The sequence below is a fragment of the Ovis canadensis genome, chromosome 17 (assembly GCF_042477335.2).
Source record: "Ovis canadensis isolate MfBH-ARS-UI-01 breed Bighorn chromosome 17, ARS-UI_OviCan_v2, whole genome shotgun sequence".
In the NCBI taxonomy this organism is placed as follows: Eukaryota; Metazoa; Chordata; class Mammalia; order Artiodactyla; family Bovidae; genus Ovis; species Ovis canadensis.
In genome coordinates this window covers 55,028,082-55,055,078 of record NC_091261.1, presented here as the reverse complement: position 1 = coordinate 55,055,078, position 26,997 = coordinate 55,028,082, and the positions used below count along the sequence as shown (strand labels likewise).

At 58.8% G+C, this 26,997-nt stretch overlaps 1 protein-coding gene across 40 annotated transcripts in view; it reads left to right on the top strand.

Annotated features, from left to right (window-relative positions):
* FBRSL1 (fibrosin like 1) overlaps positions 1-26,997 on the top strand; it is an 84,113-nt gene that overhangs the window by 22,645 nt on the left and 34,471 nt on the right. For 38 of the 40 annotated variants that reach the window (XM_069558586.1, XM_069558588.1, XM_069558587.1 and 35 more), the window contains exons 3-4: positions 10,299-10,403; positions 12,587-12,622. In XM_069558586.1, coding sequence (XP_069414687.1) covers positions 10,299-10,403; positions 12,587-12,622 — 141 coding nt within the window. The remainder of the gene's footprint in view (positions 1-10,298; positions 10,404-12,586; positions 12,623-26,997) is intronic. The other 2 variants (XM_069558580.1, XM_069558559.1) reach the window with 1 other exon arrangement.

Genomic DNA, 26,997 nt, shown 5'->3' with positions numbered 1-26,997 from the left:
GAACGAGCCAGAACACAGCTCCAAACCTTCCTTCACTTCAGTGGGGAGCTTGGCTTCTGCCCCGGGGATCGGGCCAGGAACGGGGAGCCATCTTCCACTGCTCACTTCCCCCAGGCCAGCCCTTTGCTTCCACTTCCTAACTCTCCTTCTGAACAGGATTTCATTAGAAAATTAAAGTGGAAATAAGAATTCATCATACAGAATGCACCTAATAGGGTACAGCCAAAGCAGTGTTCAGAGAGACCGCTAGCCTCGGTGCTCATGTTGGAAAAGATGAGTTCAAGATGAGTGACATGAAGAACCTACAAGAGCAGAGAGTCATATGGAAGAAAGGGAGGAATCTGAATGAGAGCGTAATCAATGAGCAAGAAAGCAAGCGATAGGGGAAGTGAACAAAATCGAAAACTTTCCTGGAAAGCATCAACGAAATTGAGAACTCCCCTGTACTTAGATTGATCAAGTGAAAAGGAACACAGATTACCAACATTAGGAACTAAAATGGGAATACCACTGCAGGTGCTACAGACATTGAAAGAATGGGGCATAAACAATTTTATCCCAGTAATTGAACAACTTAGCTGAGATGAACAAAGTTTTTGAGAAATACAACTTAGCAAAACTGACTTAAGATGAAAGTTCCCGTCGTTCCCTCATTGAGTTGTGTCCAACTCTTTACGACCCCATGAACTGTAGCCCACCAGGCTCCTCTGTCCTACACTATCTCCCAGAGTTTGCTCAGATTCATGTCCATTGAGTCAGTGATGCTGTCTAACCGTCTCATCCTCTGCCATCCCCCTCCTCCTGCCTTCAGTCTTTCCCAGCATCAGGGTCTTTTCCCCTGAGTCAGCACTTCACATTAGCTGGTCAAAGTATTGGAGCTTCAGCATCAATCCTTCCAATGAATATTCAGGGTTGATTTCCTTTAGGATTGACTGGTTTGATCTCCTTGCTATCCAAGGGACTCTCAAGAGTCTTTTCCAGCACCTCAGTTTTCAGTGCTCAGCCTTGTGTTACAGCTCTCACATCCACACATGACTGCTGGAAAACCGTAGCTTTGATTATATGGACCTTTGTTGACAAAGTGATGTCTCTGCTTTTTAATACATGGTCTAGGTCTGTCATAGCTTTCCTTCCAAGGAGCAAGCGTCTTAAAATTTCATGGCTGCAGTCACCATCCACAGTGATTTTGGAGCCCAAGAAAATAAAATCTCTGCTTCTACTTTTTTCTGTTCTATTTGCCATGAAGTGATGGGACCGGATGCCATTATCTTAGTTTTTTGAACATTGAGTTTCAAGCCACTCTCCTCTTTTGCTTTCATCAAGAGATTCTTTAGTTCCTCTTCACTTTCTGCCATTAGACTGGTATCATCTGCATATCTGAGGTTGTTGATATTTCTCCCAGTGATCTTCATTCCAGCTTGTGATTCATCAAGCCTGGCATTTCGCATGATGTACTCTGCATAGAAGTTGAAAAAGCAGAGAGACAATATACAGCCTTGTCATACTCTCTACCACTGAGCCACCAGGGAAGCCCTGAGATTAAATAGATGATCTGAATAGTCATGTGTCTGACTTTGTAACTGGATGTCCTTGTCTACCACTCACTGCTAGCCCACCACCTCTTACCAGCAAAGAAAAGCTGACCTTTCACAGCCGGCCCAGGCACTGTCTCCAGTGACCACACCTGTGAGGCAGAATATTGCTAGTACCATTTTTCAGAGGAGGATATGGAAACCAAAGAAAAAAAGCATCTGAGTAACTTGTCTGAGACAAGCAGGGAAAGTGATGGAGCCAGGGTTCAAACCAGGTGGCTCAACTCCAGAATCTGTGCCCTTGACCCTGACCTTTCCCTGGAAGACAGCCAGCTTCAGTTTTCCTGCCCATCTGCAGGTGGTGAGGTCCCTCTAAAGGCCCATTTGAGCATGCCCTTCCCTTGCTGAAAGCACCCTGGAAGTTCCCCTCCACCCTCAGGAAGTCTGGGTTCCTAGACATGCCCCACAGGGGCCTTTGTGGTCTGAGTTCTCCCTCCTCCCCGACCTGCCTGCTTTCCACCCCTCCCCTGCTCCCATGCCCCTCTCTTGGGCTCACCCCTCTGTGGTGTGGGGATTGCCCGCTTCTTCTCTGCACCCCCGAGCAGGCCTGGTAACCGCGAACCTGGCAGAGGGCTGGGCCCCGGAAGCTTAGTCAACACAGGGAGTGAGACAGAGCGGGGCAGAGTTCTGGATGCAATCTACACAGCCTGTCTGTGCTCTTCACCATCACATCGGTCTGCCAAGTCTATATTTGCCAGTGTAGGGGTTTTCTAATCGCAATTTTTCACACTGGGCTTGGTAGAGTCCTTCCAGAATATTCCCTCGCCCTCTGGAGGATGAATGTCGTGGTGGGGAATGAGCTCTGGCACCTGCCAGCTGTGTGGCCTTGAGCAGGTGACTGCCCCTCAGTGCCTCAATTTTCTCATCTGTACAGTGGGACAGTGGCACTTCCTCAGAGTTTTGTGTGGGTCAGTTAAAGTTCGAACCACGCTGGGTCCTAGCTAACTGCTACAGTGCCTGGCTCCCATTAACACAGACGGTTTCTCCCACTTCCCCCTCTTCTGAGGCCTGGGCTGCAGCTTAGGGGGCGGCCGAGGTGGGCTTCCCTGGGACACTGCATCCTCACCCCACCTCATCGTGAGGTCCTCGTTGGCTCTGTGCTGGCCCCAGGCAAGTGCTCCTCCTTTCTGGGCCTATTTCCTCATCTGTAAAGTGGAGCTGTCCATACTGCATGCACACGTCCCAGGTCGTAGAGATGAGAAGCTGAGTTGATGTGTGCAGTTGCTGCTAGATAGGCACATATGCCGTTGTTACCGCAGTCACTGCTTTATCATTATCTCTCATAGAATGGTTTCTCCTGCTTCCTGGGCACAGCCTGGACAGGCGAGTCTCGTCTTCGGCCTCCTTGGCGGGCTCACCTGGTCCCCTTGGGGGCAGCCATCCCGGCAGGACCCATGGGCAGAGTGTTTGGCCATTGCCTGGCTTTGGCGCAGCCGACCCCCACTCCAGATGTGGCCCTCACAGAAACCTAACGTGGGGGACTTGCTGGGGAGCCCTGTTGGGAGAAGGGTAGAGGGGAGTGGATGCCGAGGGCATAGCCCATTCGGTGTATACTCCTTCGGGCTTTGTTGTTGGTCCCTGTCTGGGCTCGATGACTGAGACACCTGCTGGAATTCCAGACGTGACATGAGTGGCGGGGGGATTTGGGGTGACAGCAGACCTGCCTGGAAACGGAAATGGGGCTGCTTTAGACCATCAGATCGGGGAGGCCTCACCCAGGAGGTGACCCAGCTTGAGGCCCAGGGACAGCTGACAAGGAGTGAGCTGGCCAGAACCCCGGGGTGGGGGTGGCGTGGGGCCTGGGCGAGTGTGGCCACCACTCACTCGCAGAGGGGCCACTGTGGGGTTTAGGCTGCACAGCGACTTGAGCTGAGGTATGTTTTTCAAAGCTCGCACTGGAGGGGGCCTGGGCAGGTGCAGGGAGGTGCTTGAGGCTTGACTCAGCTGGACAGGTGGGGACAGCAGTGGCGCAAGCTGAGTGGCTCAGCTAGAGAGTAGAGGCCAGGTGGAGCCCAGGGGACCCTGCTCTGAGCCCAGAGTCCACTGGCTTGACCGAGGGGGCAGGACCTGGTGCACCACCCCTGCCCCTCAGCCAGAGGGCCCACACTCAGGCACAGCCAGGGTGTCATGTCACTCACGTGGCACTTGCTCACGTACCGCTCGTGTCCCCAGAGCCTGCTGGCCGTGTGTCTCCTTGGGTTGTGGCCTCAACTCAGCCAGCGTCCTCTGTACAATCTGTTGTGCGTCTCCATGCTTCACTCACTTAGCTGTCCACCCGGCCGAATCCCGGGGGAAGGATGTGAAACAGTGGGAGCGGAGGGCCAGCCTCCGAGGGCAGCAGCCTGCTTCCTGACCCTGTGCTGGCTGTGGGACCCTTCATTATTGTGCCAGGCCCCTGCCAGGTAGTGGGGACAAAGGACAGCCCCTGCCTACTGGGCACTTGCCGTCCAATGACCCTGCTTCACTCAGGGACACCTGGGGCCGTGGGAGCCTGAGGAGCCTCACCCGGCCTGATTGTCGCGGGAGTGGAAGGAGCATCGGAAAGGACTCCTGAGAGAAGCGGGGCCATGCCCAGAGCCAGGGTCTCCTTACAGTGGACTCCATCCTTTTGGAGCCTCCACCGGACTCACAGCCCTGAGAACCCTCCCTCTCGCCCTCCGGTCACGTGGCGGCTGCAGTACCACACTTCACCAGCAGGTGCTGCTGTCGGTCGGGGGACGCTGGTCTGCAGTGCTGCACTTGGGGTACCATGGTCCACACTGACCTGGAGCAGTGCGCTGCGAGCATGCAAAGGAGAGGCCGGGCAGGTGGCCTCGTTGGGTGGGGAGGGGGGCCCTGGCCTTCCTTGCACACCCCAGCATTTCACCTGCCCACCAGCCCTCTCATGAGTGTGTTTGCATGGTTTGCGTAAGGGTTCCCCTCCCTGGCCCAGCCGTGCTGTGTGGCTCTCTTCCGAAACCCAGGTTCCATGCAGAGCTGGAGGCAGAGCCCAGGCCTGGGGCTCAGAGGGTGGGGCTCTGAACAGAATAACGTACAGGCTGTCCTCACGGCTGTCATGTGCTGGGGGAGAGAGGTGGCATGTGTGAGGTGGGGCGGGGGTGCAGGTTCAGTGGGGTCATGAGGCCCTGCTGAGCATCAGGGAATGTTGGTGGACAGAGCAAGGGGCTTCCTGGTCAGAGCCTCATTTATACCCCTGGGGCATTGAGGTACCAGGGTGACAGAGGGGCCAGGGGCCGGGGCACCCAAAGGGGAAGGGAGCCCCCATCCCCAGGACAGGCAGGGCCTCAGGCCCTGCTTCAGTCAGGGCTTCGGGTAGAACAGTCTCTCACTTTGGAGCCTGTAGAACACACCGGACGCCAGGATCAGCTGCAATGAGCAGGGACCAGAGTGGGGGTGAGAAGACCAACACGGTTCTCATTGATAAACACAGCTCATCCTCCCAGTCCAGCTGGCAGGGGCCCAGTCAGGGCCATGTGACCTGTGACTGCCCACTCACCCTGGGGGTGCGCTCAGGAGACACCAGGGGGGCCCAGGAAGGTCTCTGAGACCCAGACCCATAATGTTGGATCTCTGAGGAGGCCCAGTGGTTTTAAAGTGCCCCAGTAGGGGCATTATTTGTTCAGGAGTCCCTGAAATAAGATTGGGGTGAAGGGGGAGGGGTCTCTGCCACAGGCCTGGGTTGCCATGTGGCCCCAGGGCTGGGATGCCAGGCATGTGCACATGCGTGTGTGTGTGTGTGTGTGTGTGTGTGTGTGTGAGTGGACATGGAATAGGGTGCCTCGGCCGTCAGGAGCCTGTGCTCGGTTTCTGTAAGGGCATCGTGAGGGCAGTCTCCTGACTCCCTTCTCACTGGGACAGTGGGCTGGCTGACTGAGGGCTGAGGGGTGGGTGCTGATGCTTAGTGGGTGCCTGACCCTCACCTCACCCACCAGGTCATGTCCTCCTGCTGGTTTGAAGGAGACTGTGAGTGGCCTCAGCCACAGCCCCCTTTTCAGGGTTCCCCAGGGTCTGCAGCCAGGCCATCCTCACCCCTTCCCCTCCCAGGCCTGTAGGTGTGGAGGCTAAGTGGGCCTTTCCTCATCCCGGAGGCCAGTGCTGACTAGCTGTGGGCCAGAGGGCACCTCCCACCCCTGAGCTGGGCTGGTGTTGGGGCGGAGGTGGGCGAGGCATAGGGCAGAGCCCAGAGCTCCTGAGAAGGTGTGTGTGTGCTCGTGTGCATTCCTGAGAGCTCCATGGGATGACACTTGTCTGAGGGTGAAGCCATCTGGTGTGGCATGATCTCCTACAGGGGCCGCCACGTATCGCTGTTCAGGTTGTGCACTGCACAACTCTGGGGCCGCCACTCCCACTCTCGCCATGGAGGGATGGCATGTGCATCTGCAGGTGTGCACCAGTTGAGCATGCTGCGCAGGGTGCCTCTGCTCCTTCTGCGCGGCAGGGCTCTAAGGGTGGGGGGAGCCTCTGCGTGCTGCCTCAGGCGTGGAAGGAGGGGAACGCACAGGTCATCAGGCAGGAGTCGGGGGCAGGCAGGTGCTGTGTTGGGGTGTGGGCAGAAGAGGCCTTGCTGATTGCCTGCGGGGCCTCCAGGACTCTTGGTACTCCTTTGTTTCTGTGTCCTGGTGAGAGCTGGTCTGTGAAGGGTCAGGCGTCCCAGTGAGTCTTCTCGCTGCTGGAGTGAGGGATTCTGGGCCCCCGAGTCAGCCCTGGGGTATCTCAGGAGTTTCCTGTCCCCCATAGAGGGAAGGCACCTGGTGGCATAGCCTGGGGACACTGCCAGGTCCCACCTCTTGGACCCCTTCCCAGCCACGCCCCCTGGACTGACTGCCACTGCGCACACCCTGTGGGTCTGAGCGTCAAGTAGAACCACATGCTGCCTGTTTGTGGCTCAGGGCACTTGGCAGCCCGCCTGGGAGGCATCACTTCCTCCCGGAATTGCTGCAGAACCTGGTTAGGGAGTTGCCTTGCCCAGGAAGGGTCACAGGAAGGGATTCCCTGTCACTGCCAGAAAGCCTAGGGCCCCAGGTGCTCCCGGGGTGCCTCAGTCTGAGGGTGGTGTCCCTCACCTTGCTGCTCCAATGGCAGTGCCCCAGCCATGCTGATCTAAGGGAAGGTCCTCTACCTGCCCTTCTGAGGGCTGTGTCCTGACCCTGCCTGCTGGAGAGCTGGGCCCTGTTTCCATATTTCCACCAGTCTCAAGGGGAGTCCTGCCCCCACCAGTTTTATGGTATGCCACCTTGCACGAGCCAGTTGTTACATGTTCAGGAATTTTGCACAACTTGCAGAAACTGTCGGTGCTCATTAGGGCTCTCCTCTTCCCCAGGGAGCCTCGTTGCTCCGGCAGTGCCATCCCCCCACCCTTCCCAATGGCCTCATGACCTGCCTCATCACCTTTCAGAAGTGTCGCCTTCTCAGTGAGGCCCCTCCCTGGCGACCCCTTCTTTGCTCTTCTCTGCTGTTGTCCTTCCAGAACACCTGTGGCCATCTGCCGGCCACATGCTCCATGTGCTGGCCTCTTTGTAGGCTTCGGGAGGGTGGGGACTTGGGTCTGTTTATGTTCATTGCCCAGAATAGGGCTGGTTCATAGGCAGGCACTCTAAGCCTTGGATGGGTAGGTGGATGATGGGTGGTGAGTAGATGGGAAGATGGATAGGTGGATGGATGGATGAATGGATGGATGGTGGGCAGATGGGTGGTTAAGTGGACAAGTAGATGGGTGGAAGGGTGGATGGATGGATAAAGGATGAACGGGTGGATAAAGGATGGATGGACGGATAAAGGATGGTTGGGTGGGCATAGGGATAGACCACAAGGCCCAGGGGTGGGCCCAGGCACGGGCTCCTAGCTGCCCTTCTGGGACAATCAGGGCCCAGATCAGAATCTGATCTCTCCAGCTAAAAATGGAGGCATGGCATCCCTGGCCTTCTGGCATAGCTGGCCAGCAGCATTTCTGAGCCACTAGGAAGCAGGTGGGGCTATAGGACAGCCAGAGTCCAGCTTGGGGCTGGCCAAGGAAGAGAAGGTGACCAGCCATCCCAGTGCGTCCAGGGTTGGGATGGTTCCCAGGGCACAGTACTGAGTTTGATGGGATTTTCTGGGAAACGGGGCTTTCAAAGCTAAAACCTGCTGCCTGAGGAGCATGACAGACCCCAGCCTGTCCTTCCCCTGTGGGCCATCGTGAGGAATCCTCTCTGGGGTCCAGCTTAGAGAGACCACTTGTGTGACTGGATGAAGTGGAGTGTGGCATCCCCCCTTTCAGCTGTGTGGGGGTTATTCTTCAGCCTCCGCTTCCCCTCCCCCTTTGCTGGGTGTCCTTGTACAGTGAGCAGTTTGCACAACTGCGCCAGGCCTGTCCTGTCCTTGCAGTGTCTCTGGGTCCAGCCTTCCTCTTGGGCAGGGACCCTGCTCCAAGCCCACCCTGAAATACCATCCCCCAGCAGTGAGGGTGGGTTCATGGGGGTGATTACTGAAGGTCAAAGCCAAGAGTCTCAACTAGAGCCTTACCAGGATCCCCCAGAGGACCTGATGACACAGCGAGTCTGTAGTGGGGCCCGGAAGTGCTCATTTGCATTCCTGCCAAGCTCTCAGGTGCTGATGCTGCATGTCCAGGGACCCTACTTTGAAAACCACTGGATGAGGGCATTTGTTTTCTTGCAGAGGCTCCTTGCCAGCAAGGCAGTGAGGAAGTTCCCCCGGACCCTATATTCACTCCTTTTGGGGAGACCTGTCATGGAGTCCAGAGGCAAGAAAGACCTGTCTCCAGCTGGTGACAACAGTGACACCTGGTGGCTTAACGATGCTAGAGAGGGTTCAGGCCCACAACAGAACTTCTTACCCCCATAGAGCCTGTGAAGGGCCCTGTCGACACCCCCACTTCACAGATGAGGAAACTGAGGCTCAAGGACAGTCAGAGAGGCAGCACTGGCCCAGGGTCTGCGCATTCACCACTCAGCTATGCAGGATGGAGCGCATGAGGCCGGGGACCTGTGGGCTCACAATGGGGGTTTCGCCTAGGGTGAGCCTGGGGCCCCTCCGTGGGCCTGCCATAGGATGGGAGGGTAGTCCTGAGGGCTGGGCTTCCCCCTCGCTGTTCCTGCTTCCCCAGAAGGGGGCCCTCCCTTGGGTCCTTGCACCCAAGCCTGGGCTGTGGATGAATGCCAGATATGTTTTGTGATGACACTCTGATAGCCACACCGTGCAGGGACCTGTGGCTATGGGAGCTTGTACTCCATCTAGGGCTTAGGTTGGCTCTAGGGAGCAGGGGCTCTGAGGGGCAGCCTTGAGAGAGTGAGCCCACCATTGGGTCCACAGGAAGAAGGCTCAGGCCTTGAGGGGGTTTCCCAGGGACTTGAGAATATTCCAGAGCACAGCTGGTACACCTAGCTGACTTTCCACCCTAGCTGAGGTCTCCAGGGCTGAAGGATGCTTACGACAAAATGCCTGGATGCAAAGGACTGGGCCTCTCTGCCCCTGATTGTGGCGCAGGTTCTGAGCACGCCTGAGCTCTGAGAGCATATGCGCTGGGCGGGGAGGCCTGGGGAGTGGACAGGAGGCCACACGCTGCCCCGCAGGCACATCGGCAGCACTTGGAGCAGGGGTCATTACTAGGCAGTGTGCTGGCTGGGAGCTGTGGCCTCGGTCTATTGCTAGGAAACCTCTGACATACAGTTGAAGGTTTGGGCTGTCGGTGCATGTCCAGACAAAACCGTGGGAATGTTCCAGAACCAGGAAGCTGGAGCCACCTGGAGGTGGTGGGACAGCCAAGCTCTGTGGGTCCTGCCAGGGAGTCCAGGAGAGCAGCTGGGAGCTGATAAGACCTGGATGGAGGCTGGCATGATCGGGGTGGTGACTTCCTGGGCCCAGAGGTCAAGGGTCAGGGGCCGTGATGGATGTTCCTGCCCTGCAGCTTGGTGAAGTTTGAAACTATTTCCAAGTAAAAAGAATGCAGGCAGGTTTCTGGGTCCACTTCCCACACTGTCACTTAATCTCCCTAGTGGTTAATCAACTCCCTCCTTGGTTTCCTCCTCTGTGAAGTGGGCACAGAGTGGACAACCAGGGCTTTTGTGTGAGGAGCAAGGAGCTGAGGGCCTGCCGGGTCTGCGGAGAGTCCGGCAGATACTTGACCCAGCAGCAGCTGTTCCAGTGGGTACTACTTGCTTCGTTCTGCAGGTGACAGAACCAAGGCACAGAGAGGTTGAGTAATGACCCTAGGACACACAGAGGGGAGTAGCTGGTCCACACCCAGCTCTGCAGACCGTACAGCCCTGACGTGCGTTGTGGTGAGGACTGAAGGGGGCCCAGGCATGGTGCGCCTGCAGGGAGCAGAGGTGAATTGCCACAGGCAGGCCTGTCTTGACACCTGATCATGGGCCCCTGGCAGAGTGGAAAAGGCCGGGGCCTCCCACTGGCCCGGTCCCCATCCAGGAGTCTTCAGTCGCCCACCGGCCAGAGGAAAGGACAGAGCTGACAGTAGTTTACGCCGTTGAGTGCTCACCCTTTGCTGTCTGAGCTCTTCTTTCCTGTTCTGGGTAGGAATGGGAAGTACTTATTGGGTTGTCAGTGGTTGGCTCTGCCCTGCCGCCCCCCTCCCCGGGTTTCAGCCCAGAGGGACCGGGTGGGGTGGGGGAGGAGCCTGAGCCTGGCTGTGCCCCAGCCCCACCTTGCAGGGTGTGTGTGCTGAGCCCATCTCTCATCTCTCCCTGTCCCCAGATGAAGGTCGCAGTGTCCAGAGGGGGCGACCACAACAGTGACGGCGACAGCTTCCGAGAAGCCACCAGCTCCCGGAGGAGCAGTTCTCGGGACCAACTCAGTGATGTGAGTACCCCAGCCGCTCGCGGGAACACTTCCGAGTCCCTGGGTTGACTGCCTGGCCAGCCTCCAACCTTCAGTGGACACTGCAAACCGTTTGCTTAGGGGCCCAGGGTCTCAATCCAGGGTTTTGTGCTCACAATTAGTATTTGCCTCTAAAACATAACTGTCTACTAACTGGGGCTTCCCCATTAGGAAGTATTTAAATGAGGACCAACCATTAGGCACGGGCAGGGGTGAGTGGAGGCGGCCGTGCTGGGGTGCAGTCCCTATGTCCAGCTGGGGGCAGGCTCGGGGTCAGTGTCCAGCTGGTGGCGGGCAGGGCTGTGGATGCCACACAGCTCCCACAGATGTGTCTGAAGAAGGGTGGAGGCAGGGGGTATGTTTCTGGCCGGATGAGCTGCAAGCACTCCTGCCTGCCCAGGCGAACCCGCCTCTCTGCTCAGGCGGGCAGCAGCACGGGGCATCCAGCAGTCCAAGTCTCTGCCACTGGGGGCCACACGGAGGGGAGGGTGCCCCTCTGAGGCATAAGCTGGCCTGGGTCTGGGGACACCCTTCGGTGTGTCCTGTCTAAAAGGTCCTTGAGCTCAAGTCCCAAGGAGCGGGGGCGAGGAGGTCTTAGGACCCAGTTTGGGGATGACCCAGGCAACACACGAGGGCTCCCACTGGAACGTGGCCAGCAATGAGGGTGCAGGGTATTCCTCCAGGGCTGCTGCGTCTCCCTAGACCTTGGAGAAGGGGGATGGGGCAGGTGTTGCAAGGGCAGGGAGTGGGGGTGGAGGGTCCCTGGGTTGAGGGGGCGATGAGGACTCAGGCGGAAGAGCGGCCCCCCTCCCAACATGGGAGGCACTGCTCCTGGAAGAGGCCTTTGTCTTCTTGACCCCCAGCTGCAGGAGTGGCGGCCTAGCGGAGATGGGTTTTCTGCAGGGCTAAATGGAACGAGTCGTCTCTCATTATCATTTAAATGGGGGCTGGGGGAGGGCCGGTGCGGGAGGCCAGGAGGGGGGCCTAATTGCCCGGCTCCGATCTTGTTGCCACAAGATGGGAAAATAGGCTGGTAATTGTCTGGGGCCGCGGGGGCTGCCCTAGTTCGAACTCCTCTAATTGCCGGCTAGGATGGGAGCAGGCGGATTGTAGGCACAGCACAGGCGGCGTGAGTGCGCAAGCTTGGGGGCAATTATGGCACCTGACCCCCACCCCCCCAGCGGCAGGGCCAGGGGCCTGAGCTACCCCAGGGCACCCCCGCCGACACACACACACACACACACACTGGAGTGAGCTTGGTCTGGCAGACCCCCAGGAGCTGGCCTGGGGCCTGGCCAGGGTCTGGCTGGGGAGGGGAGGTGTCCCCTGGCCCCAGCTGAGCTGAGCAGAGTGGTCCAGGCTGCAGTGGTCACCATCCTCCCAGAAGAATCTTGGCATCTGGACCTCAGTGTGGTCTGGCCCCAGGTCTGTGAGTCCTACACACCTCAGACAAGCTTGCCCTCGCCGGCCATGTGAATGCCCCCCAACCCCCACCTGCCGGGTCATCACGTCCTATCTGCCTGGGCCTCGGGGCTCAACGCTGGTGACCACCGCCTGCCCTGGGGAACTGGTGAAATGAACCTAACTGGTTTCTCCTGTCAGATCCTAAATGCCCATTTGAGCCAGAGGGAGTCCCATCAAGCATAGTTGGGATCACCCTCACAGGACCTCTGGGGTGACTGTTGGCCTCTAGGCCACAGCTGACCCCACCCCCACCCCCATCTGACATTTGAGACCCCAGGATTTCCTGCCCAGCTCCAGGAAACCTTCCCAGGCTTTCCCATTGGACCCGGTGACCCTGGGAAGCTGGTGGGTGGTGAGGGAAAAGCTGACCTGAGCACAGAGCGGGGTCAGCCCCTGGCCCAGAACCCCACGTGGAGAGGTGGGGCGCATCCTCTGGGAGGGGCTGAGCCCACCCCTGGGGAATGTGGGGGCTTTGCCGCCTCTCTGCCTGGAGACTCTGCTCGGCTGGACCATACCTCCAGGTCTGGGGGTGGAAGATTCCTCTGTGGGTCCTCGGGCCCTGCCACAGGCTGATCAGTGTGGTCCCAGCCTAGAGTTCCAGTGAAGACCCAGGATGGGCTCTGCCTGCTCAGGTCCTCAAGGGAGAGGGTGGCCATCTTGGGCTGCAACTGGTTCCTGACTGTCCTCTTCCTTCTCTGCAGAGCTCGGCGCAGGCAGTCTCAGGCAGAGGTTACTCCGTAAGTCTCCCACCCCCCTTCTGCTGTCTGTTCCCTACACACTAACCCCAACCCTCGACCCACGGGAGCCCCGACTGTACTGAATGCTGCCCTCAGGCTGGAAATGGAGTTTGTACAGGATGGGGATGGGCCAGAGTGGGCAGAGATTCAGAGGGAGCGGGACTCCGGGTCCTTCCCTGCAGAGTAGTGGGCAGTGGGCTGGACACCCTGGGTCCTGTGGGGCAGCGTTTGGTGTCGGGGTTCCTGCACGTGGAGCAATTGCAGCGTATGCCCTCCCCGCCCTACCCCCTGCCCCGTGTCCTGACACCCTCTCCCCAGCTGTGCTTGGCCCGACCAAAGAGGCTGGAGGGTGTGAGGCCCCTGCTCTTAGCTGTCATCAGGGGCCCAGGGGTGAGAGGGGGGCCGGCCAGCTGCCACTTGATACCCCGGCCATGGCGGGGGCCACCCTCACTGTCCCCCAGCCCCCTCCCCACGACTTTATTTCATTTCCCCTTAAGTATCAGGAGGCCCGTTAATGACACCATAAAACCCAGAGCTCCATAAAAGCCGTTTCTGTAGATTTACAGTCGTTTCGGCTCATTGGAGGGCAGGGGCCTGGGCTCCGCCCGCCTCATCCCGCAGCTCCTGATTAACTGCTAGTTCCAGAGTTCCAGGGTCTGACAGGCAGGCTCTCTAAATCACAGTGGCTTTTTATAGGGTGTGTAATTAACCCATTAATTCCCCGGGTGGCAGGGACAGCCGTGGGTCCCTGGCCCTCCCCTCCCCCAGCTCCACGACCCCCAGGGTCTGCCAGCCCAGGCAGCTCTGCCTTCTGCCTCAAATCCCGGGCCAGGCTGTAGCATCTCTGAGCCTTTGACCGGGGGGGCTGTACACTTCTGGGCAGTGGTCCCAGGTGCCACCCAAGGGGTGCTTTCCTGGGAAGGCCTCTACCCTCCTCGGGCAGCCTTTGTGCGCTCATCTGTTGTCGCGGTCATGGTTGGCGGCCCCAGACTGCGCCTTCTCCCCATGGGCCTGGGTGGTCTTGATGCGCCAACAGCTTCTGACCATGTTGATGGGGGTGGTCGGCCAGGCTTGGACAGGACCTGCACTCTGGGAGGCGCCATGTGGTCCAGGTTGGCACCAGGGCAACCTGGGGCAGTGATGGGGAGAGTTGGGGGCAAGACACAGAATGCCCACTGACCTGCACCTGTCCTGGAGGGTTGGGAGTCCCGAGAGGTTGGGCCCAGAGATGCCCCATGTGGAACCTTGAGACGCCCGGGGCTGCTGGGGTCTCCCTGCCAGAGCCTCTGGGCAGCCCTCTGCTTCCAAACCACCATGTGTCATTTGTGGTCTTCTCTGCAAAATGCTGCTTTGAATGTTTCCTGGAGAAGTAGTTGTAATTAACATGCCAGCTGCTTGCAGCTTAGCCCCCACTGAGGCTGCACGTGAGTGACAGATGGTGGGGGCAGCAGCCCAGCCTGCTGCTCAGCCTTGGGGGTTCCTGAACCATGTCTGCAGACATACCGGTGTGTGTGCGCCAGACCCTGGCGTGAGCAAGTGTGCCCGCAGGTCCCTGATGTGTGTTGGGCAGCACTGCAGGGCTTGTATGGTCAACCCTGCTGGCCCTTTTGTCCAGTTGGCATGGTGGCAGCCTCCCCTGGGGCTGGAGGAGTGGGCGGGGGCCTAGAGGACCCTTGCCCAGCAGGCCGAGGCTGGCGGCTGGCAGGTCACCCTGCCGGGAGCCTGAGGATGAGGCTTGGAGGCTGGCTGGGACCCTGCCTCTAGATCCAGATTTCACCATGGAGCCCTCTGGCACAAGGGTGACACTCAGGCTGAGGGCCCTGTTTGTGTATGACTCTCAGTGCAAGGGAAGTGTGTGTTGTGTAACCCTGTATGTTCACATGTGTCTATCTCTCCCATGTGCCCATGAGGTGATGTCTCTGTGTGGCTGTGGCAGGGCTCCACAGTTGCACCCGGTTGCACCCGGAAGCATTCCATGTTTCTCCGTGGCCATTTCTGTGTGAGTCTGTGTCTTGTCCTCTCAAGAGTCTGTCTGGAGGTGCCCGTGTGTGTCTGTGGATGCAGCAGGTCTCTGTGTGTGTGCGTGTGTGTGCGTGTGTGTGTGTGCACGCGCACGCGCGCACCACACTGCATCTAAGTGTCCATCTGGGAGCCCATGTCTGGACATGGCACCGATGTGTCTACATATGTATGACCGTGGTCATGCAGTGTGTATGTGACCTGTGGCCATGTGGCATTACACGTAGGTGTATATGTTTGCACACACCTTGCTGTTTGTGTGTCTGCATTTAGGGCCTCAGGCTCAGGATGGGTCACGCTTGTCCTTGCCTCTCCCCACAGCATCCCCTTGCTAGGTGACACAGGGCATTTGTTGTCTGACCTGGATTATAGACCGTACTTAAAAGTTTAATTTGCCAAGATTTATCCCCAGCAAATCGCAATTATTCCCCGTCCTCAACAACGTATGTCCCGAAAGCTCAGCGCAGCCTCCCCAGCACGCCGCCAGAGGTTCGTTAGTGCCATAAAATTAGTTAGAAAGTAATTTTCTTAATTTGACTGCTTGCAACCAAGGACACGAGGATCCATCTCCCGCCAAAGCAGGGGACTTGGGAGTTTCCTTTATTAAAGAGAAATGAGGACCTAGACACCTCACAAGCAGGAGGCTGCCCTGCCCCAACCCTGAGTGTGTAGCCTGGGGACAGGGCCGAAGACTCAGGTGATCCGGTCTCCGGGCAGGTGTCCTCAGGGTGGGTGTGGTCGGGGAGGGGTTAGAGAACCTGCTGCAGCCCCCACTGTTGGGAGGGGCCTCTGCTCAGGGCCACACTCCCAGCTCACCCCGGCTTTCCCCACCAGCTCCTCCCATCCGGTCCTCCACCCAGGTCCCTCTCTGTCACCCTCTGAAGGAATCCTGTCTGCTGCAGCCCACGGCACCAGAACCCAGCTGGCCGCTGGCCTCCAGGTGCCTCTCCCGCCCTCACCGGCCGGATCTCAGCCCGAGTCCTCCCACCCTCCCCGGGCTGGGGTACAGCTCTCACCTCCAGGTCCCTCCTCCCCTCAACAAACACTTAGTGAGTATCACTGCCACTGGAAGGAACCAAACAGCCAGTGTCCCTGTCCCCGGGGAGGTGGTGAGTGCTATGGAGAAGTTTGAGTAGCCTGGCGAGAAGACCTCCCAACCCCACCCTGACACGAGGCTGGGGAGCAGCCACGCAAAGGCCCTGCGGTGGGAGGAGGCACCACCGTCAGGAATAGCAGGAGGGCAGGCTGGGAGGTGAGGCTCTAACTGTGGGTTCCCAGCAGAGCCTCGGTGGGATTGGGAGAAGAGAGCGCCTGCCTGCACCCCAGCCAGGCAGCCTCCACACCAGGTGCGAAGGGCCCAGGGTGCTCACCAGAGTCGGTTGGGTGGGGCCCCACCTGCCAAACTGCCAGGGTAGCCCCCGCCCACACACATGCATACACACTAGGCATAATTAGTTGATTGGCTTGATTGCCTTCAGGGGATTTCTGGAAATGAATTTTGGCTTGTTGGTTGGGCTGCTGACAGCTAATTTCCCAGAGAGCCTGCTAATCTCCCATTACCTCCCCCGCAGCACCTCCCATCCCAGGTCCCAGGCAGGCACACTTTGGGCTCCTGGCACAGTTGAGTTTCATCTTTCTCGGGGCCATGAGGGCCTAATGCAGCCTAGCACACCCCTGGCCAGTCCCTTCCCCTGGGAGCCTGGACAGTTGGACAGAGTGGAAACTAGCTGCTGGCATGGCCCAGGGAAAGCTGACATGAGGGCTGGCAGGGCCCAGGCTGCTGCTGTGCCAGACAGGCAGTTACTGAGGAAGTCTAGTGGGGACGGGCGCTCATTTCGGAAACACCTTGACATCTGAGGGGCGGGGTCATGAAAGGCTCTTGACATCTGGAGCTTGATGCCAGCTCATGGTCAGCAGCCTCTGTTCACCCGACATGGGGCCTACCTCCATGGGCTGGTTGGGCTTCCTTACAGCATGGCGGCGGGTTACCAGGGTCCCGAAAGCCAGGAGGAAGCAGTAACAGTGGTGTGGCGTGGCTTCCTGGTGCTGTTATCACCCCACCTCTATTCATGGGGAGAGGCTGTGGGTCCCTCCTCTCCATAGGAGGTATGTCAGCAACTCATGAGAGGGGTACAGGTGCATGGCAGCCTGAGGTACAGGCCACCACCCGGAGCCCCTGCCCATCCTGCCAGGGCCTGTCACATTCGGTGGGGCACAGCAGCTTCTACTGGGGGAGACAAGCATGCACACGTGTGTGTAACAGCTTGCAGCAGCCCGCACACATCTGCCGAGCACCTGCGGTGGCCAGGCCCTGTCCAGTGTGGTGATGGACGAGGCCAGTCAAGCTCTCACCGCAATAGCAGCGCCGTGTGTCTGTGGGCTCTGAGTGCCCGTGTGTGTTGACGCGTGTGCATGCGCTGGAAATGTAGCCATGGCTCTTGCATCTGCACCCAGGTTTCGTACGCTACCACCCTCACCCACTGGCAGAAGGGACACAGTCTTCCCTTCTGGGAACCGTGGCCCTGGGGCTCGGGAGAGCAGGCAGGGAGACTCCTGGGGATGGGGTACGTGGTTGGCCGCATGTGGGTCACTTGCCAACTTTGCTCCATGAGCCAAGGACAGTTGTGGTGAAGAGGAGGCACAGCACGTGGGGGACTCTGCTCTAGTGAGCGTCCAAGGGCAGGAAGGCTGGTGGACATGTGCCCGGGGAGCCCCTGAGCCACCTTGAGACCTGCCTGCCCCATGCCCACCCAGGAGCAATTCAGCCCCCCTGACAGCAGAGCCATCTGCTTGCTCTGGCCAGTGCAGGCCTCCCCTGACCCTCCCCGCACACAGCCATGCAGTGCAGGCTCCGTCTTTACGAGGCAGGTTTATGACATCCATTACCCTGCTCCTTGGGCCACTTCCGAGCAGCCGTAATTTGTACAAAAGCAATAAAAGCCCGTCAGGCTCTCCCTGGAGTCGGGAGCTGAATGCTCCTCTCGCCTCTGAGCACAGGACAGCCCTTCAGCCGCTGCTGGGAAGTGGCTGCTGCTCAGAGGTCACCAGGGACGGCAGGAGTGGGGTGGGCAATGTCCTTACCCGTGGTGCATCCCCAGGCCATGTCTGGCCTGCCTCTTGTCAGAGGAGCCACTGTCCACCCACCCACCTATCTGTCTATTCCTGTGGCAGCAGAAAGGGCGTGGCCTTGGGGGCCTCTGTTCAGCTTCCTGTGGGCAGGCTCCGGGCAGTAGGGGGCTCTCCAGGCAACTGGGCAGCAGGTTCTTCCTAAAGGGAGAATAAGGTAAACAGACCTGCAAGGAGATCAAAGCAGTCAGTCCCAGAGGAAATTGACCCTGAGTCTTCATTGGGAAGGACTGATGCTCAAGCTGAAGTGCCAATACTTGGCCACCTGATGTGAAGAGCTGACTCATTGGGAAATACCCTAATGCTGGAAAAGACTGAGGGCAGGAGGAGGGGGCAACAGAGGATGAGATGGTTAGATAGCATCACCAACTCAATGGACATGAATTTGAGCAAACGTGGGGAGACAGAGGAAGACAGGGAAGCCTAGTGCACTGCAGTCCATGGTGTAGCAAAGAGTCAGACACGACTTAGTGACTGAACTACAGGAGGTGAGCAGGTGACCTGCACAGTGCCGTAGACGGTGGTGGTGCAGGCGGAGAGGTGCTGGTAGGGAGGGATGGGTGCTAGATTTAGTGAGGTGCTGGTAAAGAGAAGAGCTCGAGGACTCGGGACTTGGTGTGAGCGGTTCCAGTGGCGCTGCAGGGGCCGGGGACAGCTCTGCGTGCCGGGGCTGTCATGTATGCGTGCTCTGGGCCCCTCTGTGGCCATCCTCTGCAGGGGTCCTTGGCACTTCCTCTGCTGTCCCACATAGAGGTCAGCCTGGCCAGGGTGGGGTGAGTACCCGGCAGGCCAGGGCAGTGCGCCATCCCCCTCAGGGCTCTAGCATCTGAACTCCAGGGGTCCTGAGGACCCACCCTCCTGGCCAGGAAACTTCTCGTGGCTACCTTCTGTCCTGCTGGACGCTAGGGTGGGAGAAAGATGTGTCTTGTGCTCCCTGGGGGTCCCCGACCCGCTCATGTGTTCTGCTTTCCCTCTCATGAGACAGCACCCCAGCATGTGCTGGGGGGAGGCTTTCCAAGTGCCCACACACATCACAGGTTGGGCTGGCGCAGACCTGGACGGCCACTTGCTCTGGGCGCTTGTCCCAGCAGGCTGGCTCAGCCCTCTGGGTTAGTGAGTTTTCTGACTCCTGACTCTGCTCTGTCAGGAACACACCAGAGCCTCCAAAGGTCATGCGTGGCCCCCAGGTGTCACATGAGCAGGGGAGGGGCAGGGATGGCAGAGCCAGAGGCACTAGCTAAACCCTACCCACTGGGCAGCTGCACCATAGGTCCAAGGCTCTGCAAAGCCCCAGGGGATGAGGGGCCCACTGGGCAGGGCTGAGCAGCATCTCGGGTCAGGAGAGGAGAGGAAGCTGCCACTGGGTGGCAGCCCCAGTCGTCTCATCTGTAAGAGGGAGGAGCCGTGGTACCCAGCCCACAGGGCTGTGGGGAGAATAAGCGAGTCTGCCAGGCTCCCGCTGTTAGTCTCTGCGCTATGGGGCGGGCCACTGTCACACTCCACGTGTCTGTCCAGGGCATCACTGAGGCCTGCGGCCTGTGTTCCACTGGGGACACGGCAGAGCAAGTCCTGGGGTCCCTGCTCTGATGGGGAGTTGGTGGATGCAGTGGGTGCTTCTCAAGAGTGCTGGGCACTGCTGGGGTTTCTGGGGACAACTGTGCCAGTGGTCAGGGGCAGCAGGGAGGTCAGGCCAAGGGCAAATGCTTGGTGGGGTGCAGGTGTGCCAGGGCCCCAAGGGGAGGAGGGGAGGGGCCTGCCAACCCACAGCTTGAGCAGGTTGGTCCCAGCCACCCAAACCACCTGACATTGGCACTCCTCTGGGCGAGGCACCGCATGGGAGCTTTGGAGAGCAGGCAGCCAGGCAGACTGGAGCTAGGAGGCCCTCTGCTCAAGCTGGGGGCCTGAAGCTTCAGGCTGGGTTGACCATCGGTTGTTAAGTGACCAGTTGTGCTGACTTGGTTACTTAGAACACCTGCATTCATCGTAACAGTTTCTGAGGGCCGAGTGTTCAGGAGTGCGTGGCTCTGGAGTTCTCTAGAGGGCAGCCTGTTAGGAAGTGGGAGGCCGAGCTGTGGGCAGCATGGTCCCTCTGCAGTGACCTCTGGGAGAGCTTGTGGGGGCCACCACAGCCCCCTCACCCGTGCTGGATCTTCGCCAGCTTCCTCCCTGACCTCCAGTTAGGAGATAGCTTCTGCCCCTGGACTCACCCCCCCACCCCCTCCTCGGCTGTTGCCACCCTCCAGGGTAGCTGCAGCGGTTGGAGGGTATGGGGGGTGGGCGGTGGGGGTGGGTACATTCCTCTCCTGGCCCAGCCTGGGGGTGCAGGCAGATCCAAGCCCCTCAGATTAGCACAGAGCAGTTCAGGTCCCCTGGAGGCCCCAGCTGCCCTTGCCCCTTCAAATAGCATGACGTGAAGGACTCCAGTCCAGTCAGGGCCTGTCCCAGGAGGCTGGACACAGACGCTCTGGGCAAGCCTGCGGGACCCCTCACAGCTGTGGCCACATGTGTAGGAACCATGGCTGGAGGGACAGTCATTCTGGGGAGCCGGTGGGTGACGGGCCTGGCCAGGCCGCTGGGAGCTGAAATTCAATTATGCAGGACAGGCGGGGCTGCTGGGACCCAGAAGGTTAGGGATTCGTGTTAACACCGTTCTGGTTAAGACTTTTTGTGTTGATAAATAATTCATAAAGCAGTTAGTGCTTTGAGTCTGACAACAGGAGAATATATTAATGCAGTCGACTCCAGAAAGGTCAGCGGCGGACGGCAGGGCTGGGGGCCATCCTTTACTCATTCCTGATGGGCTCGTTCATGATTCCAGCCCAGCGAGGGCTGATTGAACAAAGGGAGAGCCCCCTTGGTGCGGCACACCATCCGCGGTGTGCGGGGAGGACTGGGCCCGGGCCCTGGAAAGGCCCCTGAGGGGGAGCCCAGGGCCACGGGCTCTTCTGAGGGGCGCCATCTGTCCCCCTACAGCTTGGGCGGGGCTGGGAGTGGTTGGAAAGTAAGTCCTAAAGTGGTGACTATTGGCTGTCCTCAAGTCTTTGTGGCCCCCTCCCTGTGGGTCACCTGCCACTCCAGGACCCAAGGTCAGAGGATTGAAGAGAACCCAGAGATGCCTGCTGTCCTGGGTGCCGTGGAGGGAGGGGCCGATGGGCAAGAAGGGAAGCAGGTGCACAGAGGGGGTGACAGAGGAGGGGAGAGGATGCGGAGGGGCCCCTGAGGCTCAGCGTCCAGGGGTGCCATCTGAGGGGAGGCCCGTCCTTGGGCTACCTGCGGGACAGGCATTCCTCAGGGAAACAGCACGCACTGGACCCTGCCCATCATGTGAGTGAGTGTGTGTCGGTGAGTGTGTGTATATGGCGCTGTGAGTGCATGTGCTTGCGTGCAGGTGTAATTACAACGTGGCCGGCCAGTTGCAGGAGCCTGTGGCCACAGCCTTGAGGCCTGTGGAGATTTGGATACACGTTTGCCCTAGGAACGAGGCGATCTCAGCCGCAGCACTGAGCAGTCATGGGAGAGAAGCTGATGGGGCAAAATGACTCGTTCACGCTCTGAGGGCCAGGCCTGGGCTCCGGCGTGGAGCAGAGGCCATGGGGTGCTACCAGCGCATGCCCTTGGCAGAGTCACCCGCAGGCCCATGCCCCAGTTCTCCTTGGTGTCTGTGGGAACTGCACCCAGAGAAAATGTGACATAACTTTGTGTTTTTCATAGCAGTAACGGTCAAGGCTCCAGTGATAAGCAGGTATTCAGCCTCAGGAACTTTGTCTGACAGAACATTCCAGAATTGTGTGAGATACAAGGCAGTGTTGTGGGGCTGGCCCCCACCACAGGCAGCAACCCCATTCTGTGTGACACCCAAAGCCCCCTCTGGGTTCCATCCCCTGGAGACCCCATGAGGGGAGGAGGAGAGTGGGACTGGTCAGTGGTCAGAGCAAGAATCATCCATATATTCCCTCATTCATTCCCTGCCTCCACTGTCCAGGGTCTCTGTACCCACCTGAGTCATTCATTCGTTCACTCCCTGCCCACAGTGTCTGGAGTCTGTGTGTCCCCGCCTTAGTCATTCATTCATTCAGTCGCTCCCTCCCAGCCTGCCCTGGACTGCAGGAATGAGATCTTTGTTCTAAGGGAACTTGGGTTTCAATAGAAGGAGGCTGATGTTAAATTAGCAGCTAGTTGAAGATTGGCTACAGCGTGAGGTCTGGACTCTTGACTAGTGCTGTGTGGGGTGCTGCTCCACACAGAACTCAGGGAAGGGCAAGGAAGGCAGCCTGGAAGGGGTGGGGGGGTGTGGCAGCTGGCGGGTCATGACGGCCAGGCGTGACAAAGCCCAGAGTTCTCTTCCAGGTTGGGGGGATTGGCTTTTTCTGTGCCGGCTTCCCCTCTCACCAGGCACCAGCTATAATCAGACTCTGCCCTCTGAGGACAGGCCACACACTGGCCACTCAACATCCTAGGCTTGGGGCCTGAGATGCTTCCAGGCTTCCACCAAGCCTTGTACTGTCTCCGTGGGCTTCCCTCCGAGGCTGCTGTCAGCCACATCTGAATGTGCAGGAAGAGACCCTGGAGGCGGGAGCAGGGTCCCCAGCCTCTTGTCCCTCAGGCCCTATGAAACCCAGTGCCCTGGTGGCTGTCTCTTCTCAGCCAAGCTTGGCGGCCTCTGTGGCCCCGGAATTCTACTGCCCTCCATGAGCTCCCCACTGGCCGAGGCACAGCTGGATGGATGCATTAGTGGGGCTTGCTCTTCTGGCCCCGAGGGGCCGTGGGGCAGGCAGGTAGGCAGGCAGTGTGGAAGGGGCACCTGCCCTGGGCAGATTCGAGCCCCTCTGTCCTCGCTGCCCCCGCCTGTGACAGATGGCATTTCCCCCCAGTGCATCCCTGCTCGGTAGCCTCCTCCCCACCTTCTCTGCTCACAGAGGAAGCTGCGCCCGGCCATTAGGATGCAGTAACTTAATTGCTCATTAATTGGGTAATTAGTGCTTTGTTTTGCTTTGAAGTCGTAACAGTCATAAAAAGTGAATTAGCTGAGTAAATAAGAATAGGGTTTTCAGGATCCACCATCCAGATCTCTTGCCTAATTAGGAGTTCCTGGGTTGAGGTGGCCAGGGGCAGGACGGGGACCTCTGTCTAGTCTCAGCTGCCACGAGGGAGTCACTGGCATGGGGCTCTGACCACATGGGCCAGGTTAAGATCATGGCTTTAGGAGCCTGCTCACCAACCCTCCATCCATGCCCTGGGAGGGCTTCCAATCACTCTGCCTCAGTTTCCCCATCCATAAGCAGGTGGATCTGTGGTGGGGACTCGAGAAGTGTGGAGAAGCAACCCCAGTGAGCAAACACAGCATCAGCCCAAGTCCTGTTGTCTTCTAGGCCCCTGCCCTTCTCCTGCCCCCACTCCTGCCAACCTCATAGCCCCAGGGCTCGCCTGTGGTTCTGGGGAGGGTGGATAGTGGCACAGGGTCTTTTGGGGCTTGGACCCAGCTCAGGCCCCTGCTCACTGGCCATGTGGCCGGAAGTAAATCCCTTTACCCTTTGAGCCTCTCCCTTCTCATCTCATGAAGTGGGCCTATACCATAGCGGGCATGGGTGGCTGCAGCCTTCTCCAGCCTTGTGGCTGACTCCCGCCGCTGTACTGCCCCGCACTTCAGACCTGGCCACCCGACAACCACGGCTGCCCCGGTCCATAGATGGAACAACAAAGGCCCCAGCACTGCCCTCCTGGCCACCCCCACCCCTGAGAGCCCCCAGGGTCTCCTCCTGACAGGGCCAGGGAGCCTGGCTGAAACCTTCAGCTGCAGTGCTCACTCCCAAGGTGGAAGTGAGCACACAGGATGAACAGCAGCCTTGCAGCCCACTCCCGGTGGTAACCAGATAGTGCAGCCTCCTCCCAGGCTGCTGCCCGCCTGGGGTTCACACTCCTCATCTGGCTCTGTATTTTTGCTGAATCGCTTAACTGGAATGTGTTCTGCCTCCCCGCGGAGCGTTTGCAACAGAAATGAAGGTGACACCTCCGCCTGTATCAGTGGAGAAGGATGGATTTGCGCTCAGGGTGGGGGTGGCGTTCCTCTGCTCCCTAGAGGGTGAGGGCCTGCTCTTCTCTCCCAGTTCTTCCAAGGCAGCTCCAACAAGCAGGATATTTAATAAGCTGGGGCTGATGTGCGGGGCCACAGGAGGCCGGGAGCCCTGAGGACAGATGTGTACTGCCCACACGGACACTGCTCCTGGGCCCCACGCACACGTGGCACCATGTGGCCTCACGGCAGGTCAGACCCTTCAGGTGCCTTGCATTCACTAGGGCATCTGGCGAGATACCCTCGGGTAGAGCACCCACTGGATCGGATGCCAGGTGCTCACGTCTGAGAAGCCTCAGGGCACGACTCCCCATGTCTCAGCACCCACATGAGAACACCCCCAGTGAGCACTGCCCGCACCAAGGACCGATGTCACCTGAGCTTCCCCAGGTGTCCCCCAGCACACCTCTAGCCTTACGGCTGTGGCCCAGGGCAGGGGTCAACACCACTGTGCAGCGGCTCAGATCTTCCTCCCCTCATACCCAGGTGGGCTGAACAGAAGGTCCTGTCGCCTTCCACTCACACGCAGACCACAGATCCTGCTGACTTCTGGTTAGCAGCTGCTCAGGCCTTTGCAGGTGACTGTGCCCATGGCGAGCCCAGCCCAGGCTGGGGGGCAGGTGCGGCCCCCCTCCACCCCCGGCAGGTCTGTGGGCAGGGCCTCCAGGGCTTCTGCACAGTGTAGGCCCTGCTGCTGGGACAGGGACCTGGCCCACCTCCCCCTCCTCCCCAAGCGCCAGGCCACACTGCTCCTCGGCCCTCTGACCTCTGGATGGAGGCTGGGTTAGGGGTGGTCTTAAACACCCTCCCCCCAGGGCAGACCCTCTGTCTCCATTGCACATGGAGGGACCCTACTTGCCCCCAGAGGTGACTCTGGGCCAGCCCTGGATTCTAGAACGTATGCTGGGAGCACAGGCTCAGCAGTGAGGTCTCCCTGCCCATGAATTTTTCATGCCTTTGTTTGAGGAGTGGGAGACCAGCAGCCTTCCTCGCGGTACTGTGACACTGTAATTAATGTTCACGCTGAGAGAACAAGGCTGGTCTCTGTGGCTGCTGAACGACCGTGTCAGTTTGTGGAGGGTGATGAGCGGCCCTCACCCCATGCAGACAGCTGCCTAGATTTCTGGAAGGGACTCGGCGATGGAGGCTAAGCCCCTCAGACCTCCTGTGCGGTGCCCTGAGGGAGCAGGCACTGTCAGGTGAGGGTGTCTGTGTGCAGGCCCCAAGGAGGACTCGGGTGCCTCCACGGGCTGGTCGGATAACGTGAAGGAAGGGGCTGAGGCCGACCGTGGTGATGGTGAAGGTGATGAGGGTGCTGATGGAAGTGATGGTGGTGGTGCAGGCGACCGTGGCGAAGGTGTGGCGCTGACAGAGGTGATGAAGGTGAAGCTCACTTAGTGACAGCGAAGGAGGTAGTACGGCTGTGGCAGCAGCTCACGTTACAGAGCCCAGCCTGCCAGTCAGCGGCCGTTCTAAGCGCTCCAGCGCAGTGACCTGTTGAACCCCAAGCCCACCCCACTGTGGAACCCCTCACCCCCGGCTCTACAGATGAGACTGAGGCTCCAAGAAGTGAAATGAGTGGCCAGCATCACTGTGAGTGGAGGAGTCAGGGCAGAGCCCCAGGATTGGGCCCCAGAAGCTTCTGTGTGGCCATGTTCCCAGCGTGTGACAAGGACCAGCACTCTGGGCCTCGACGTCAGGAGAGGCAGGGTGGGGTCACAGTGGAGCCCTGCTAGCATTGGGCAGAGCTGTCATCCAGGCATGTGGCTCCACGTTCTCAGTAAGAGGCAGGATTTTGTGAGGAATCTCCAGATTTTTAAATGTTGGCAGCAGTTCTTTTTTAAACATTAGGACAAAGGAAGCCGCATCTAGCTTTTGGCTTCTTAAGCCTTGTCTCGAGGCCTGTCCCCCCGTGGATGGGACTCAGGGAAGGCTGTCAGTTAAGCCTGGGGCATACCACGTGTCCCTTGTTACATCACCTCCGTGAACATGGGCGACACACACAGACCTCAGACATCGCAGGTCACATCTGTTAGCAGAGTGACGCGGCGGATTGGGGCGTGGAGGAGCTGAGCTCAGGGCCTCTGTGATGCAGGACCCTGAGCTCAGGTATGTGTCTGACCTATGCTGGGTGGTCATGAGCTCCCAGCAGGGCACCTTCCCCCAGCCACCCTTCAGCGTCACCTGGGTCCCAGGCATTCGGGCTGACATAGCCTGAGGTCCCTCTGGTGAGCTGAGGTGCACTTGGGACTAACCCTGGGCTGACTGACAGATGGGCAGAGGGGATGGCCCTGGAGGAGAGGTGCCACAGCTTCATTGTTTGCTGGCTTGACTAGGCTGGGAGGAACTGGTAGAGGGGTGTGGTTCCTGCCGAGTGGGATTGGAATTAGGGGCAAGCAGGGAAGGTTGGGGTTGACGTTGGGCTCTCATATGGGCCAAATAGGGCTCCCTGTCTAGCCACCAGCCATTACGGTGAGGGACATGAGCCAGCACTTCCAGGGCTGAGAGACACCGCCTTGAAACTCCCTCGGTTAGGGCCTTCAGCCATTCCAAAGGGGAGGGAAGCCCTCATTCTCATCCTTGTTGGAAGACAACAGTAATTATATTGAGTGGTGGTGGTGAAAAATACCATCTTACTGTATATAGTAATGAGTATGTACCCAGCCCTAGAGCTTTGCATGTATTCACTCATATAAGCCTTACAACAGTCCTGTGGGTGGGCCATTGACTGTTTTCCAGAAGCATACCTGAGGCACAGAGAGGTCACGGCACTTGCCCAAGGCTGCACAGCGGTGGTGGCAGCGCAGCGTCAGAGCAGGCATCTGCCCCAGAGCCGTTTCTTGTGCTCCTTGCACACTCAGCACTCACCTCGGGTCTGTCCCCTGCTCTGTGGGCTCCCTGCCTGGACCCACACCCGCACCAGGGTGACAGTTTCCAGGGCCGCCCAGCCCAGCCCCATGAAGGTCGCCTCGCTCAGGCAGCTCCCGCAAGACAGATGCGGCTCTCTTTCCCTCCTTGTCCTGATTAATTGCCTCATTCAATTCCGACTCTATTGCAGTTAAACATTAATTCAGTAGGACTTAATAACGTGAATTCATTTACGACGCAGCCTGTGCTGGCTGAAAACGGTGAGCTGTTTGGTTAATTACAGGCTCCGTGT